Source organism: Nicotiana tomentosiformis, chromosome 12 (assembly GCF_000390325.3).
Source record: "Nicotiana tomentosiformis chromosome 12, ASM39032v3, whole genome shotgun sequence".
Lineage (NCBI taxonomy): Eukaryota > Viridiplantae > Streptophyta > Magnoliopsida > Solanales > Solanaceae > Nicotiana > Nicotiana tomentosiformis.
The window spans coordinates 119,236,976-119,253,639 of record NC_090823.1 but is presented as its reverse complement, the minus strand read 5'-3'; the positions used below and the strand labels follow the sequence as shown (position 1 = coordinate 119,253,639).

General features: G+C 39.5%; 3 protein-coding genes across 3 annotated transcripts; 2 read left to right on the top strand and 1 right to left on the bottom strand.

The window, feature by feature from the left end:
- Positions 1–1,288: 1,288 nt before the first annotated feature.
- On the bottom strand, positions 1,289–1,618 carry LOC138903295 (uncharacterized). Its single transcript, XM_070191239.1, has one exon. The coding sequence runs from the start codon at positions 1,616–1,618 to the stop codon at positions 1,289–1,291; it is 330 nt and encodes a 109-aa protein (XP_070047340.1).
- An 8,568-nt stretch (positions 1,619–10,186) lies between these two features.
- On the top strand, positions 10,187–10,837 carry LOC138903294 (uncharacterized). The gene has a single exon (XM_070191238.1). The coding sequence runs from the start codon at positions 10,187–10,189 to the stop codon at positions 10,835–10,837; it is 651 nt and encodes a 216-aa protein (XP_070047339.1).
- A 435-nt stretch (positions 10,838–11,272) lies between these two features.
- LOC138903293 (uncharacterized) lies at positions 11,273–13,009 on the top strand. The gene has a single exon (XM_070191236.1). The coding sequence runs from the start codon at positions 11,273–11,275 to the stop codon at positions 13,007–13,009; it is 1,737 nt and encodes a 578-aa protein (XP_070047337.1).
- Positions 13,010–16,664: the final 3,655 nt, after the last annotated feature.

The window sequence follows — 16,664 nt, the reverse complement described above, 5'->3', positions numbered from 1 at the left end:
CAAAGTTACCACAGTATGTGCAAATCTGGTTCTCAGGAAGTGTAAGATACTTGCTTTTGGGATCCCACTTAGGTGCAGGGTTCCCAAAGCCAAGTCTTCTTCTGTTGCTGCTATGGTGTTCTTGTGCCATGAAAGTGCATCGGAGGATGTTCCATTTACAAGTTCTGTCTAGCTCATGCTTGCCTTGCTTAGATCCTCCTTTGGGATTCTTACCTGTTCATCTTTCTTTTACAACTCATATTTTATTTTTCCTACATTTTCTTCTAAAGTGAGTTGTGTGTGAGCAACTGTCTTTTTGCATGTTCCTAGTTTCAATTTTAGGTTTTCAGATCTAAGCTCTAGGACAGTCGAGTCAAGTGCATGAACCCGGTTCTTTAACACTGTATTTTCACTTACAGTTTCACTAACCCTAAGTTCCAGGTTTTTGCACTTAGCCTTCAAAATCACACATTCTTTAGACAGATGTTCCTTTTCGTTATTTACATCCTCAGATTCATCAATTAGCTCTAGTAGTAACTCAGATAACCTTTCTTTAGACAAAAATTTAATCTTGTCTTTAAGATGAAAGACACTTACTGTAGTTTCTTCATCAGATTCTCCTATGGCCATAAGTGCTTGTTCATCCTCATCATCATCATCTGAGATTTCATCTGAGCTTTCTCCCTAAGCAGCGACCATAGCCTTGGTTGATCCTTTGTTATTGCTTTTCTTGTGTTGAACTTGTTCCTTCATTCAAATATTTCCTTCTTCCATTCAATTTCCCACAAAGGACAATTTTTGATGTGATGATCATGCTTTCCACACTTGCAGCAGCCATCATTGGTTTGCTTCTCTGGAGTTTTTGCCTTGCTGTAGATTCCACTTCTTGAAGAACCCTTTCCTCTCCTTAGGTACTTCTTGAAGTCTTTGGTGATCATAGCCATTTTATCATCTTCCAGATCAGAACCTTCACTGATTCTGAGTGCCAAGCATCTTTCCTTCTTAGGTATATCCATCTTCATGGTTTGTCTCCTAAGTTCATTGGCAGTGAGATTTCCAATCAATTTATCTAGTGGGAGAGTAGCAATGTTCTTTGACTCTTGGATGGCAGTGATCTTACTTTCCCAAGTGATTGGCAAGACCCTAGTAAGTATTTTCTCAACCCTCTCTTCTTCAGGAATATTCCTTCCAAGAGATTTTAGTTTATTTGTCAGTGTAGTGAACCTTGTGTACATCTCTTGAATGGTTTCTCCGTCCTTCATAGCAAAGTTTACATACTGAGAGTACAGTAGAGTTCCTCTAGATCTCTTCACTTGAGTAGTTCCTTCATGAGCCACCTGTATAGTGTGTCCCAAATTTGCTTAGCAGTGGCACAGCCTTGGATTCTACTGTACTCATCTGGACCAAGTCCACAAATAAGCCATTTCTTGGCTTTAGCATTCTTCTCCCACTTCTTCAAGTCCTCAACAGTGCAATCCACTCTTGTCTTTGGCACATCTACTTTTTCAGCATTTTTATTCAATGTAGCGAGTGAACCATCAATGACAATGTTCCATAGCTCATAGTCCTCTCCTTGAATGTGATCTCTCATTCTGTTCTTCCACCAAGAGTAGTATTGGCCATTAAAGAGTGATGGCATAGTAGTGGATTGTCCTTCCTAGTTTACAGGTGGTGCACTCATCTTGATCTTCTCCTAAGGTGTTAGCCTCTTCAAGGATAATCCACTCTGATACCAATTGGTGTTTTGTACTTTAATACCACACAAGAGGGGTTGATTTGTGTGGTGTTCAATTTTTCACGTGCACAAATTATTAAAGAACCTGGTTCTTCTATGTGTTCTTTATACTAGTGTTACAGAATAATAAATGCAGAAAGTAAAGAACACAAGTATTTTTACGTAAAAAATACCTGGCTCAAAAGGTGAAAAAACCACGACCTACTACCCAGTAGGATTTTTCCCAACACTTCACTAAATCACTAACAACATTTACAAAACTCTTTGTAAACCTAAGGATTACCTCTAACTGTTTGTGGCAACCAGCCTCTAGCTGTTGCGACAACTTCAAGTTAACTCTAATTTGAATACAATACTTAGAGTACCTAGTACAATTGCTTCTAGATAAAGCTGAAAGGTACAACTCAAAAGTCCTACTATAATGAAACTAGAATAAAAGACAGACACTTGGAACTGGTTCTTCTATCTGGTTCGTGTAGCTTCAAGTTCGCACACTTGAATTAGACAAGAATCACTTGCAAAATACCTTGCTATTTTGCTCTCAACTCACATTTAACTTCAGCGTTTGTGCGTACCTGTACAATGAGAACATCCTGCAATATATAGAGTTAGTAAAATAGGAAATAACTAGAGTTCTAATGCTATACTCTTCCATGGTGGAAGAGTTCTAGTTATCTTCAACTTCTAACTCCTCTGTTATCTAGGATAGAGTTTTTTTCAAGTAAGGAGTCCTTCTCCTTATCACTTATGCAACATTTTCGTTCAGGAGATATAAGATATAATCACTTAAGTTTATCTCCTTCACGTGCATGCCTTGTGCTTGAATCTGCCCGTGTCTGTGTACACTATGTATGGACTTGGTTCATGCTTGAGTTCTTTTGTCAATCATCAAAACAAACTTTACTTAGGCTAACAGTGGATTAGCATATACCAAAAAACTGTTGGTTTTAGTTGATAAGAGAAAAAAGTTTTGGGGTCTATTAAAGTTATGGTGAAAAGCTATGGATAATCATAGAATATCAAAAGAATATCCAATTTACAAACAGAAACCTTGTCGCACTGGTGATGTTACATACTAACAAAAACTAGTATTCACTCCGTTCTAACATAATGAAATTATTGCAATTTAGATAATTAAATAATTTTCTATCTAAAGAGAACTTCTAATTTTTCTTGAATGAAAATAAGTCCAAGTAGAGCAAAATAAATGTAAAAGATTTGTATAATCAACTCAAATAGTTCATCGTTGAGGTCACATTGGTATATGACTTTTTAGACTCTCTTCAAAATATTTGTACAATAAAATTTGTAGTTAATAGTATTTCTCCATCCAGCTTCTAAATATTAAAAATTTAAATAATAAGAATTAAGAAGTCAATGCTTGATTTTATACAAAAATTTAGATGCGTCCAAATTGTGTCCTTTATTTTTAGTTTAGAGCAACAGTAAAGTTATCTCCGTATAACTTATGGGTCATGATTTTAAACCGTAGAAGCAATACCGCCCTTCCTCAGACCGAAGGGCGGATGTAACGTAACTTCGACGGATTTAATTGAACCCATAATTTTTGACGTGATGCATAAATTTACGTGTAAAAATTTACTAAAATTATAATAACGAGTGGATATGAATCCATAATTTTAAAAATATAACGAGTTCCATATTAAGCTAGCGTTTGGCCATAGATTCCCAAATTTATTCTGAAAAATCTGATTTGGGTGAAGTTTGGTTTGAAGATGAAAATGTGTTTGGACATCTGTTTTGGGTGAAGTTTGGTTTGGAAAAACATGAAACATTGTGAGCACCTAATTTTTGACTATATTTGAATTTTTATCACCTTCTACTATGTAAATATTTTCGGAATTTAATATATATTTGTTTTTAGCTTTGTTACACTTATACACACACACACACACACACACACACACACACACACACACATATATATATATATATATATATATATATATATATATTATAGAAAAAAATATTAATAATTTAAAAGGTCAATTATTACTATTAGTATTATTTTTATCTTTATTTTTAAATAAAATGAATTAAAAACGAAAATAAATGAAAATTAATTATTATTTTTTTTAAAAAAAAAAACAAATTTCGGATGGGAATTAAAAAATAGAAAAAGTAGAAATATAAAATTAAAAAGTAAAAGTAAAAGTAGGTAGAAATTGTTTAATAAAAAAAGTAAAAGAAAGTTGAAAATTTAAAAAATAAAAGTAAAAGAATGTGAAAATTTAAAAAATGAAAAGTAAAATAAAGTTGGAATTAAAAAATAAAAGTAAGGGTATCTAATTTATTTATTTTTTAAAAAGTAAAAGTAAGTGGAAAATAAAAAATAAAAAAAAGTAAAATAAGTGGAAAATAAAAAAAGAAAAGTAAAAAAGTGGGATTTTAAATATATTAAAAGTAAAAAAAAAGTGAGAAATTAAAAAATAAAAGTAAAGAAAAATGGGGAATTATTTTTTTTTTTAAAAATAAGAAAAATGGGAAGTGAAAATTCTTTTTAATTAGAAGAGAAATGTGATGAAAAAGAGAGGGAGAGAAAGGAAAAAATAGGGAGGAAGGAATTGAGAAAAAATTATTTTTCTTCTTCTAGGATAAGGAAATTTTTATTCGTGTCATTCTTTCTTCCGCTTTCTTTCGAAAAATCCAGCAGCTTCACCACCCCAAAACCACCAGCCCTTGACCACTTTTGAGTCATCATTAACCCCTCCCTCTCCTCATTAACCCCTCCTCCCCTCCCCAAAATCTTCCAAAAATAACCACTAAATCATTAGTTTTGCAAGGTCGATTGAGGTTGCAAGTTGAGATTTGCCGCTCGAGTTTTTCGTGGTCCGAAGGGTCCAGTTGAGAGCTATCCGATCATTGAGTTGGTTGTAATTTAAATCCACAATCATCAATACAAAGGTTCACTTCTCTTTCTATTTTGTTTTTCTCATTAATGTTTTGGGTCACTCTGTTTTAATTTAACTTTGAGTATGATATGATCGAGTTTACATCTGAGTGTGCTAAGATTAATTTGTTCTCATGTTGAGTATTTGTTAAGATTAATTTATTGTCCTTTTTAGTAGTTCATATGGTTAATTTTATTGATGAATATGTATTAATTCGTTACTTTTCTTGTTTATTCAATGAAGTAAAGGCTTTCCATTTTAGCATGCTTTAGTTTCATTTTGATCTCCTATCTTAGTGACTAAATTGGTCCTGCCCGTATCTATATATTCCTACCATAAATTTAGTCTAGTTTCAAATATTTGTTAGCAATAAAATTATAAGAGATTAGGTTGGGCCATGATTGGTGTAAGACTTTAATTGGACTTCCCTAGCGTATTTATGGGTTAATTGTTGCACATGACCAAAAACAAATAAACATTCACAAGCTAGCCAACTTTTTCCATAATTAATTTACTTCATTTCCTCCATAATAATATACATACCTCATGATCTTACAATAATGTCAAAATTAGTAATTGAATAATATCCGAACACCGTAGCTTGATTTAGGCGCGATTAATAATAAATCACCGTGACTATGGGTACGGTTCCTGTGGTATAGTCATGATACGTAAACCCCAATTCAAGTGCGCGTTTCACGCGACTTGATCATAACTTCAAATAATAATAAAAATAAATATGTTGTAAATTGCGGGTGCGTTTCACGTGGCGCGGTTCGCAATGTGTACCAAAACGATAAGTGTGTGACATCGCGACTTGTTCAAATAAATTCCATAAATATTAAAAGCGGTAAAAGACAAAAATGTACAATGGGTTTAAAACATGTAATAAATCAGATAATTACGCCAAGTATTAATTGTTAAGCGACCGTGCTAAAACCATGGAACTCGGGAGTGCCTCACACCTTCTCCCAGATAAACAGAATTCCTTACCCGGTCTTCTGTGTTCGCGGACCAAAAATAAGAGTCAAATTTTCCCGATTTGGGATTCTAAAATAAATCGGTGACTTGGGACACCATAAATTATTCCAAGTGGCGACTCTAAATAAATAAATAATTCCATTTCGAATAATGTCACTTAAATTAAAAAAACTCCCCTATCCCCTATTCCCTCGGGGAAAAAGGAGGTGTGACAGCTCTGGCGACTCTGCTGGGGAATAAGAACCTAGAATCTCTGGTTTAAGGTTCAGAATTCGAGCTTAGAATAGTTGTTATACTTGGCTTTTATTTATTATCTGATTTTTACGTGTTTGAGCCTAATCTGCTAAATGCCCCTTTTTACAGCTTTGATATTACTTGAACTGTATATAAACTGTTACGAAACCCTTTTCTCTCTGAGTCTTCTAAATCTTTTGGGAAGCGTGCGCTTCACGTGGCTTCTTTTCTGTTAGAGTCATACCCTAATTTTAGAACGAGGTTCGGACAAGTTGTAAAGCCGGTGAAGCTTCTGTATTCCCGGTACGCTGCCCTCCCCCCCTCCCCCCCGGCTCGAGTTGTCTGCTCGGGTAAGCCAGGTCTAGAACAACACACCTAGGATCTAAACCTAGAATAACATAGCCTCATGCCGGATCCCTAGTAGGAACGTTTATTTGCATCACGTGCATTTGACTTTGGGAACTCAACATAGGGGTTGGGTCCGTCTAGGACAGGTGTACCCAATATATTGGACTATCTTGATGCATTTTACGTGCTATTTGTGCATATGTTTGTTTCGGCTTGCATGTTGACCGGCTTCTAGAATAGGAAAATGGAACCAAGAAAAAACAAAGAGTGAGGTAAAAAAATAAAAAAATAAAAAAGAATTTTACCCGTTTTGAAAATCCAGGTATTTGAAAAATACTGAAACTCTGGAAAAAAAAGTCATTTTCAAAATAAGTCGTGTTTTCCTATTGCTCCAAAACCTACCGAACTACGTGGGTCTGATTCTCACTGGATGTGAGATACGTAGGCAACCCCTATCAGGTCCGACCATATTTTTTCAAAACTAACCAAAATAAGAACCTTTTGAAACATGATCATCACCCGGGGTCGTTCTTGTCAAAATAGCCTTAAAATATTCTCCTGGAGCGCCGAAAAGCTGTTTTCACAAGAATAGCCACAATATAAACCCAAGTCAGTCTTTTCTCCTATAACCAACCTCAGTTGGCAGAAACAACCCTAAAAACTTTCCTCAAGTGCTGAAAGGGTCGTATTTACAACCAAAAAAAAATTACAAAATTTACTGATTTGGATTTTTAAAATTAACCACTTTGTGTTTTTGGAAAATGTGTCGGTTTTGATTTTTGTCCTCAATTTGTGTGCAGAATGAGCACCGTTGAGAATGTACCTTTTCGGGTCGTAGATGAGATTCCACTAGGACTCCACATGTGGTGGAATGACCTGGGGGAGGTCAGCAAGCTTTATGTGACAAAGTCTTTAGGTGGGCTCACCGGGCTTCTGAAAATTAAAACAAGGGTTGATATAATTGAAGCTTTGATACCGTTTTGGGACCCGACGTACAATGTTTTCCACTTCTCTGATTTTGAGTTGACCCCTTTGCTAGAAGAGATGGCAGGCTATGTTGGTCTTGACGGGAATCTCAGGCACCAATATCCAGTAGCACCAAGACCTGTAACTCCTCATAAGTTTTTGGACCTTCTGAGCATTAGCCGGCAGGTTAAAGATGGAAATTTGGCCAAAGAATTTTGCATATTCCACTTCTTATACAGCCGGTATGGGGATCCCCGAGGATTTGAGGCTCCGGACAATAGTTTGATGTATCAGGGAAATAAAAACAAATGGGAAGCACGCAGAGGTTTAGCCTTCGTAGTTGCCTTTTTAGGCACTCTGATATGCCCAATGAGTGACAGATATATAGAGCTAGGACTTGCAGGAATGGCCGGCTTTATGGTGAAAAAGGCCAACGGCACTCTTATACTGATGATTCTCGCAGAAATCTATCGAGCTCTAACTTCCTGTCGAGCTGGGACAAAGTTCTTTGAGGGTTGCAACTTGCTTTTGCAAATGTGGCTGGTGGAACATCTTTGCCATCGCCCGAGGTACATGAACTACGGTCTGACCGGACTCGATTGTATTGAAGAATACGAAAATTGGGTAAACGGTCATGAGTTACCGGAGGGTACTGAGGCTTGGTTCGCGTATTTGGGTTTTTTGACCGCAAACCGAATTGAGTGGACTTTCAGTTGGCTCACGGTCAATGAGGTTATTTACATGTCTGCCGGAGTGTGCTTTCTTTTATTGATGGGACTTCGGAGTATTCAGTCATATGCTCCGCATCGAGTCCTACGCCAATTAGGAAGATACCAAACAGTCCCTTATGATGAAGATTTGAGTCCATAGGTTATTGAACTATGCCCAAAAGCCGCATTCCCAGAAGAAAAGGTTTGCCAGATTTGGCACCAATGTAGGTTTCTGGAGCCACAGACTCAAGTACGGGATTGTTCCTCGGGTGAAGTAGAATCTAACTACACAGCCTGGTATGGTAAGAGAGTTCGAGTCGATCAAGAGATAGAACAGCCCGCCAAAAGACCCCATGTCCAACAATTCACTGATGGAGCGCGAGAACAGTGGGTTTGGTTAGCTAAAGAAAAGGAATACCGGACCACCATAAGCAAGCTAGAGGATCAAATCAAAAACCTCAAATTTAACAGTAGTTTGTAGGCTGCTGAGGATGAAGGAGAAAAGAAAAGGTTGGCCCGAGAAAATGAAGCCCTCCGAGCTCAGATTCAGAAAATGAAAATAGTTGTTGAAAACCCGGTAAAAAGCGAAAAAAATGAAAGACTCATAAGCAATCTGAGACGGAAAGTTCATGATTATGGGTTTGATTTGACAAAGGCCGAGGATGAATTGGCAAAAGCTCAGGCAAAATTGGCGAATAATGCAGAAGAGCGGGCAAGGTGTATTCAGCATTTAAAGCAAAATTATGATAGAGGGGTCGCGATCTTAAGGGAAAAGCTGACTAATCTCGAAAATAAAATGGTCCAACAGACAAAGGATTTCAAAGCTGAAAGAGAGCATTGCTATAAATCGATTTCCCGATTGGAAGAAGTCATGCAACAATTGCAAGACCAAAACCATACGGCCACACAAGTATTGGAGGCCCGGTGTCAGCAAATTGGACGCTTGCTCCAAGAAAAGGGCGTCATTAGAATGAGGATTAAAGAAATCATTGATTACGTCGTAATGAAATGCCATGAATGCGAAGATATGACCAGGTCTATGTTCTTTACTTCTGTGATGACTTTTGTCCTTCATGTGATGGATGATTTAGAGTACCTTCAAGAAGAGATTGCATGCAGGCCCACGTCGAGACCGACTGATGTACCACGGGGCCCCGGAGTAGTATTAGAGGCTCTTATGTATTCCTGATTTTTTTTATTTATTATTTTTGGCTTTGAGTTTGTATTTTTTACCTTTTCGGGTCTGTTTTTTTTTTTGAGTATGTATGTTTAATTATCAGTATTTCCAAAATCTTTTTAATAGAAAAACCCAAAAAGATTTTATTTAATGAAATGTTGAAAAAAACCAAAAACCAAAATTTTCTTTTCTTTTATTCTGCATTTATTTCCTGAACTACGTAATGATCTTATTCATGCAGCGTCATGATACGTAGGCAATCTCCATCGGATTCGATCGTAGCTATAGACAATCTGAGTGAAAAATAAAGAAAAAGAGAGAAAAAGAAGGAAAATTGAGTGAACAAGAAAGAAAAAAGAGTGAAAAATAAAAGAGCAAAAACAGCAATAAGGGAAGGAAAAAGAAATAAGGATTCAAAATTTGAGAAAAGAGATAGTAAAACCGGGATAAAACATACAGCCGTTGCAAAGACATTTAGAAACATTTAATTATTCAAGTGCATTGTATCCCCAATATGCGATTCCTTATCTGTTAAATATCTCAAACTAACCAGGTTGTTGTGTGTGCAAATATCAAAGGTCCTGTTTAGGTGGTTGGTTTTGTGGTAATCTGGCTTCTCATCCTTACTTCACGAGATCTAAAGGCAGTGTTCCTATGGCCTCTGAAAGTCATCTACCAATTATTGAGCGTGAGGATAGTCCTGTATCGGCTATTCCATAGTCAAAGTCCGCAGCCACTGAGGAAAATATGAGGTTGCACGTCCGCATGTTAGAAATGTGGGACGCTTGGTCTAATGGCAAAGAACCGCCCAGTATAATCCCCGAATTTCCTGAACTGCTTCCTAGGACGAGTGGAATCTCTAATGTCCCCATCCCCGTAACAAACCCATTCATCCCGTTTGGGTACCCCCGCTATATCGGCCAATTTCATTGGTATGCCTTCTGAGGTTCGCCCCCAGGCACCATTTTCAGGGGTACCTTCTACATTATTCACCGCACCACCAGTCTCTATTACGGCACAACCAACAGTTCCCAGGCCATGCTTCGAGCCTTCAGCTATCACTTTTCAAGTCCCGTAATTTCAGCTAGACAACGCTCTTGTTACCCCAAACTCTTACCCTAAGCACCCACAGTTTGAGTCTCCTATGGAACAGGAAAGAGCTATGAGAAACCCCGAGAAAGAAGAGATGGTTCGGAAGATGAAAAGCCTCGAAAAAGGTCTGAAAAACATGCAAGGCCTGGGTGGCCAAAAGAGCGTCTCCTACTCTGATCTGTGTATGTTTCCTCATGTTCATTTGCCCGTTCGTTTTAAAACGCCAAAATTCGAAAAGTACAATGCGCACGGAGACCCGATCGCTCATTTGAAAAGTTATTGCAATCAGCTGAGAGGGGCAGGTGGAAAAGAAGAATTTTTGATGGCCTATTTCGGGGAGAGCTTGACGGGAATTGCGTCAGAATGGTACATAGATCAGGACATCTCCCATTGGCATATATGGGATGACTTGGCCCGAGATTTCGTCAGGCAATTTCAATACAATATTGATATAGCTCCAGATAGGAATTCTCTGACCAATTTCAAGAAGAAAACTGCGGAAAGCTTCCATGAATATGCTATCAAGTGGCGTGAGCAAGCATCCAGAGTGAAACCGCCTATGGATGAGGCAGAAATGGTCAATATTTTCTTGCAGGCCCAAGAGGCCGATTACTTTCAGAACATGATGTCTGCAATGGGCAAACCTTTTGCAGAGGCCATAAAAATCGGAGAAATGGTAGAAAATGGCTTGAAAACTGGCTGAATCATAAGTTATTCTGCTTTGAGAGCCACCTCCCAAGCCATCCAGAACGGCTCTGGAGGTTAAGCAAATCGAAAGAAGAGGGAAGCAGGAGCCATGATGACTTCAGGTTTGAGAGGCCCCCATCGATCCCGCGATCATTCTTACCTGCCTTCCAGAACCCCACAACACTACTACCCCCATCAAGATGCAGCATATGTCGTGGCACTGCCTCCCTATGCGGTGATGAATGCCCAACCTTATACACGGCCACAACAATACTACAACCAAAACCGAGCTCCACCTCCCAGAAATAACCATCCTTACCAAGCTCCATATAACCCCTGTCCCCCACAAAACAATTACTAATATAATACACGCCCTCGTGAGCTTCAAAGGAGAAATGACTTCACCCATATTGGTGAGTCCTACTCTAGCTTGTTTCCAAAATTAGTCCAGATGGGTCTATTGCAACTTGCGCCTCCAAACCGGCAAAATCCGGAATCTCCATCATACCGGCCTGGTACTAGGTGTGCCTATCATTCAGGGGCAGAGGGTCATGATACGGAGGATTGTTCGACTCTCAAGAGAGCCGTTGAGAATTTGATAGAACAAAAACGAGTGGTGCTGAGGGACGAGGAAGTCCCCAATGTGACTAACAATCCATTACCGACTCACAACAACGGGACGGTCATTGGAATAATTTGTGATGATAAAGAGTTTTATCCAGCTTTGAAAGCTATCATCGCCATTGTCGATTCAGAGGCAAGACCTAAAGCGGCGGTGAAACAAGCCAGAAATGAGAAAAAAATCACTCTAACTCCTCAAATTACAGAAACAAATACTGCAGCAGCACCTGCTAAGGACACAATTCTCTATGTTCCTAGGGCCCCAAGGAAAGAAGAACTCATGTTGAACACTCCCAAAATATTTGAGCAGAGGAAAGTCACGCTAAATGTGCCAAAGTTGTATGTGCCAAAAGGGATTTATGTGGCGCTGGGGCCGGTAATTTCACCAAGGCTGAATGAGCCCGTGGTTATTAGCCGCGCACCACAGAGCCCTATGAGAGATCCCACTGCAGTCCCCTGGAATTATAGCAAAACAATGGTTACTTACAAGGGGAAAGAGATTATGGGGGAGGTGAACGAAATGAACCAACCTAGGAAGTACCACAACCCAGGAGAGCAAAAGATGTTAAAACTGAGCAAGGATAAACGGTTTCCGCCTAAGAAGCCTGTGAGTTCTGAGGAAGCAGAAGAGTTTTTCCGAAAAATGAAAACTTTGAAATATGCAATAATTGACCAGCTCAGGAAGACTCCTTCCCATGTTTCACTTTTATCTCTTTTTATTAGCTCAAATGAACATCAGAAGGTACTCTTGAAAACATTGAACGAGGCATATGTCCCGGTTGAAACTTCAGTTGAACAACTGAAAAGAATGGCTGAACAATTCCTTGAAGTTAATAGGATTTCCTTCAGCCGTGATGATCTGCCCCAAGAGGGAGCCGCCCACAACAAAGCCCTTCACTTGACTGTCAAATGCGAAGGTTATTATATGAAGAGAGTCATGCTAGATGGTGGGTCTAGGGTCGACATTTGCCCTCTCTCAACGCTCCAGAGGATGAAAATTGGAACAGAAAGAATCCGACCAAACAATGTATGTGTGCGCGCTTTTGATGGTGTCAAACGAGACACAATAGGGGAAATTGATTTGATTTTAACCATTGGCCCTATGGATTTTGAAGTAACTTTCCAGGTTCTGGACATGGATACTTCATATAATTTTCTCCTAGGAAGACCATGGATTCACACTGCAGGAGCTGTGCCCTCCACTCTTCATCAAATGGTCAAATTTGAACATGAAAACCAAGAAATTGTTGTCCACGGGGAGGATGAACAGTCAATTTACAGGGACCCTTCAGTCCCATGTCTCGAAGCTAGAGAAGGAAGTGAGCACATTGTCTACCAAGCCTTCGAAATTGTGATTGCTGATCAATGCGAAGAAGGGGCCCCATTCCCTCAACCTTGCTTATCTAATGCCTCGGTCATGGTCGCCACTGAAATGATTAAACATGGGTATAAGCCCGAAAAGGGGCTCGGGGTATATCTACAAGGAATCATAGAGCCTGTTACGTCAATCGCCAATGAGAAGTTCTTCGGCGTAGGTTTCCGAGCTACAGAGGCTGATAGAAAATAGGCTGATGAGCGCAAGAAAAATGGGTGGGTCCTGCCTCAGCCCGTTCCGCATCTCACCAAGTCATTTATTGATCCCAAATATGTAGAAGAAGAAGAAGAAGAGATCTTCACAGCTGAAAAGATTGAGGATATTTGTGAAGCCATGAAACGAATGTTGTATGAGTCCCACATGGTCCAGCCGGGGGAAGGAACGAGCACTGCTGAGGTGTTATACATGGGGCCAAATGCCAAGCTTCAGAATTGGAAAGCTACCCCATTCCCTGTCAGGCGGGAATCCCGGTAGTCCAGTCTTGCCATCTTTTCTACATTACGAGTTATTTCAGGGTGTAACTCGAATGTTTTTATTTTATTGTCTTTTGATTTTGATGTAAACCCTCTTATCTTCAATTCAATGAAATGAAATCAATATTTCATCATCAATGGATGTTTCCTTTTTCTTTATTCTAATTTTGCTATTTTTCTTATCTTTTCCTTTTCAGTTCTAATAATGCGGACTTAAATAACATGACATGCTTGCGGACTTCATGCCCAGATCCTAAAACGATGTCTAACTGTGAAATAATGAATCAAGATCCAGAATATGATGAAGATGAGGCTTTTAGGGAAATAAATTGAGAATTGGAACAATTTGAGAATAAGCCTAAGCCAAACTTAAATGAAACCGAGCCAGTTAATTTTGGCAGTCCAGAAGAGGTCCGAGAAACCATGATAAGCATTCACGCCTATGAAAGAACTAGGGATGTATTGATCCAACTTTTGTTTGAATTCAAGGATGTGTTTGCATGGTCTCATGATGATATGCCAGGTTTGAGCATTGATTTGGTAGTACATAAATTACCAACTTATCCCGGTTACCCATCCGTACAACAAAAGCAAAGAAAGTTTAAAACGGAAATCAGTGATAAGATCAAAGAAGAAGTCTCCAAACAATTAAAAGCTGGTGTGATTCGGGTGGTCCGATACACCACGTGGTTGGCTAATATGGTCCCAGTGCCAAAAAAAGATAGGAAAACCCGAGTGTGTGTTGATTATCGGGATTTGAACAAAGCAAGTCCCAAGGACAACTTTCCACTGCCAAACATTCATATTCTTGTTGACAACTGTGCCAAACATGAGATACAATCTTTCGTGGATTGTTATGCTGGGTATCACCAGGTTTTGATGGATGAGGACGACGCAGAAAAGATGACTTTCACCACGCCATGGGGCACTTATTATTACAGAGTCATTCCATTCGATTTGACAAATACCGGGGCAACTTACATGAGAGCCATGACTGCCATCTTCCATGACATGATGCACCGGGAAATTGAGGTGTATGTGGATGATGTGATCATTAAATCCAGAACACAAGAAGGCCATGTGCAAGATCTAAGAAAGTTCTTTGAGCGTCTGCGCAGGTATGATTTGAAATTGAATCCAGCCAAATGTGCATTCAGAGTTCCATCTGGGAAACTTCTGGGATTTATAGTCAGCCGGAGGGGTATTGAGTTAGATCCAACAAAGATAAAGTCTATTCGGAATTTGCCACCTCCGAGAACCAAGAAAGAGGTCATGAGTCTGCTAGGGAGATTGAATTACATTAGCAGGTTAATTGCTCAGCTTACTACCACGTGTGAGCCCATATTTAAGTTGCTGAAGAAAGATGCAGTGATCAAATGGATAGATGAATGTCAAGAAGCTTTTGATAAGATCAAAGAATATCTGTCAAATCCGCCAGTGTTGGTTCCACCCGAGCCAGGAAGACCTTTGTTCTTGTATCTGACAGTTTTGGAAAATTCCTTTGGCTGTGTCCTGGGGCAACATGATGTGACCGGGAAGAGAGAGAAGGCCATATACTACTTGAGCAAGAAGTTTACCATTTATGAAGCCAAGTATACTTTGTTGGAAAGAACTTGTTGCGCCCTAACTTGGGTCGCCCAGAAGCTCAGACATTATCTTTTGGCCTACACCACATATCTCATAACTAGAATGGATCCTCTGAAGTACATATTCCAGAAACCAATGCCCACGGGAAGGTTAGCAAAATGGCAAATCCTGCTCACTGAGTTCGACATTGTCTATGTCACCCGTACAACGATGAAAGCTCAAGCCTTGGCGGATCATCTAGCTGAGAACCCAGTTGATGATGAATACCAACCCCTAAGTACTTACTTTCCGGACGAGGAAGTAAATTCAGTTGAAGTAATTCCAGAAGACACCAATGCTTGGAAAATATTCTTTGATGGAGCTGTAAATGCAAAAGGTGTCGGGATTGGGGCAATTTTGGTTTCACCCACTGGTCAGCACTACCAGGCCACAACCCGGCTTCGGTTCTTCTATACCAACAACACCGCTAAGTATGAAGCCTGCATTATGGGCATGAATATGGCAGTTGATCTGGATGTGGAAGAATTGCTAATCATGGGAGATTCAGATTTGATCATTCGGCAAGCCCAAGGTGAATGGGAAACTCAAGATATCAAGCTTATCCCATATAGGCAACATGTGGAAGATCTTAGCAAACGATTCAAGTCCGTCGAGTTCAGGTATATTCCTCGATTCCACAACGAGTTAGCTGATGCATTAGCTACTTTGGCCTCAATACTGCCATATCCGGGCAATGTCCATATTGACCCGCTGGAAATCCAAATTCGAGAGAGGCATGGTTATTGTAATACAATTGAAATAGAACCAGATGTTCAGTCATGGTATCATAATATCAAAAGGTTTATGAAAATAAAGAAATATCCTGAACAGGCTAGTGGAGACCAAAAGAGAACCATTAGAAGGCTTGCCAGCGGTTTCTTCTTGAGCGGAGAAATCTTGTACAAAAGAATTCCAGATCTGAATCTCTTGAGGTGTGTAGATACCCTAGAAGCTGAAAAGATCATGAACGAAGTGCATTCGGGAGTATGTGGACTTCACATGAACGGATATGTCCTTGCAAAGAAAATCCTTCGGGCAGGTTATTACTGGATGACCATGGAAAAGGATTGCTTCAGTTTTGTCCGGAAGTGTCATCAGTGTCAGATACACGGTGACCGGATTCATGCACCGCCTTCAGAGTTACATCCTATGTCAACACCTTGGTCATTCGTTGCTTGGGGTATGGATGTCATTGGGCCAATCGAGCCGAAAGCTTCAAATGGGCACAGATTCATCTTGGTTGCCATTGATTATTTCACAAAGTGGGTTGAAGCAGTCACTTTCAAAGCCGGCACCAAGAAAGCGGTGGTGGACTTCGTGCATTCCAATATTATTTGTCTTTTTGGTATTCCTAAAACTATCATTACAGACAATGCTGCAAATCTGAACAGCCACTTGATGAGGGAGGTATGTGAACAATTTAAGATTACGCATCGTAATTCTACCCCTTATCGGCCCAAAGCTAATGGCGCTGTTGAAGCTGCAAACAAGAATATCAAGAAGATCCTCTTCTAGACAGTGGCATGAAAAGCTGCCTTTCGTATTATTGGGATATCGTACAACCGTGCGCACATCAGTTGGGGCTACGCCTTACTTATTGGTTTATGGTACTGAAGCCGTAATACCTGCAGAAGTTGAAATTCCCTCTCTTCAAATCATTGTTGAAGCCGAGATCGAGGGTCTCCATTCCCTAGTTTGATTTTCCAACATAGGGTCTCCATTCCCTAGTCTGTTTTTCCAACATAAGG

Bases quoted from the DNA above. Each gene is read 5' to 3' on its own strand.
- LOC138903295 (XM_070191239.1), bottom strand. From the start codon at position 1,618: ATGCCATCACTCTTTAATGGCCAATACTACTCTTGGTGGAAGAACAGA.
- LOC138903294 (XM_070191238.1), top strand. From the start codon at position 10,187: ATGGAACAGGAAAGAGCTATGAGAAACCCCGAGAAAGAAGAGATGGTT.
- LOC138903293 (XM_070191236.1), top strand. From the start codon at position 11,273: ATGGGTCTATTGCAACTTGCGCCTCCAAACCGGCAAAATCCGGAATCT.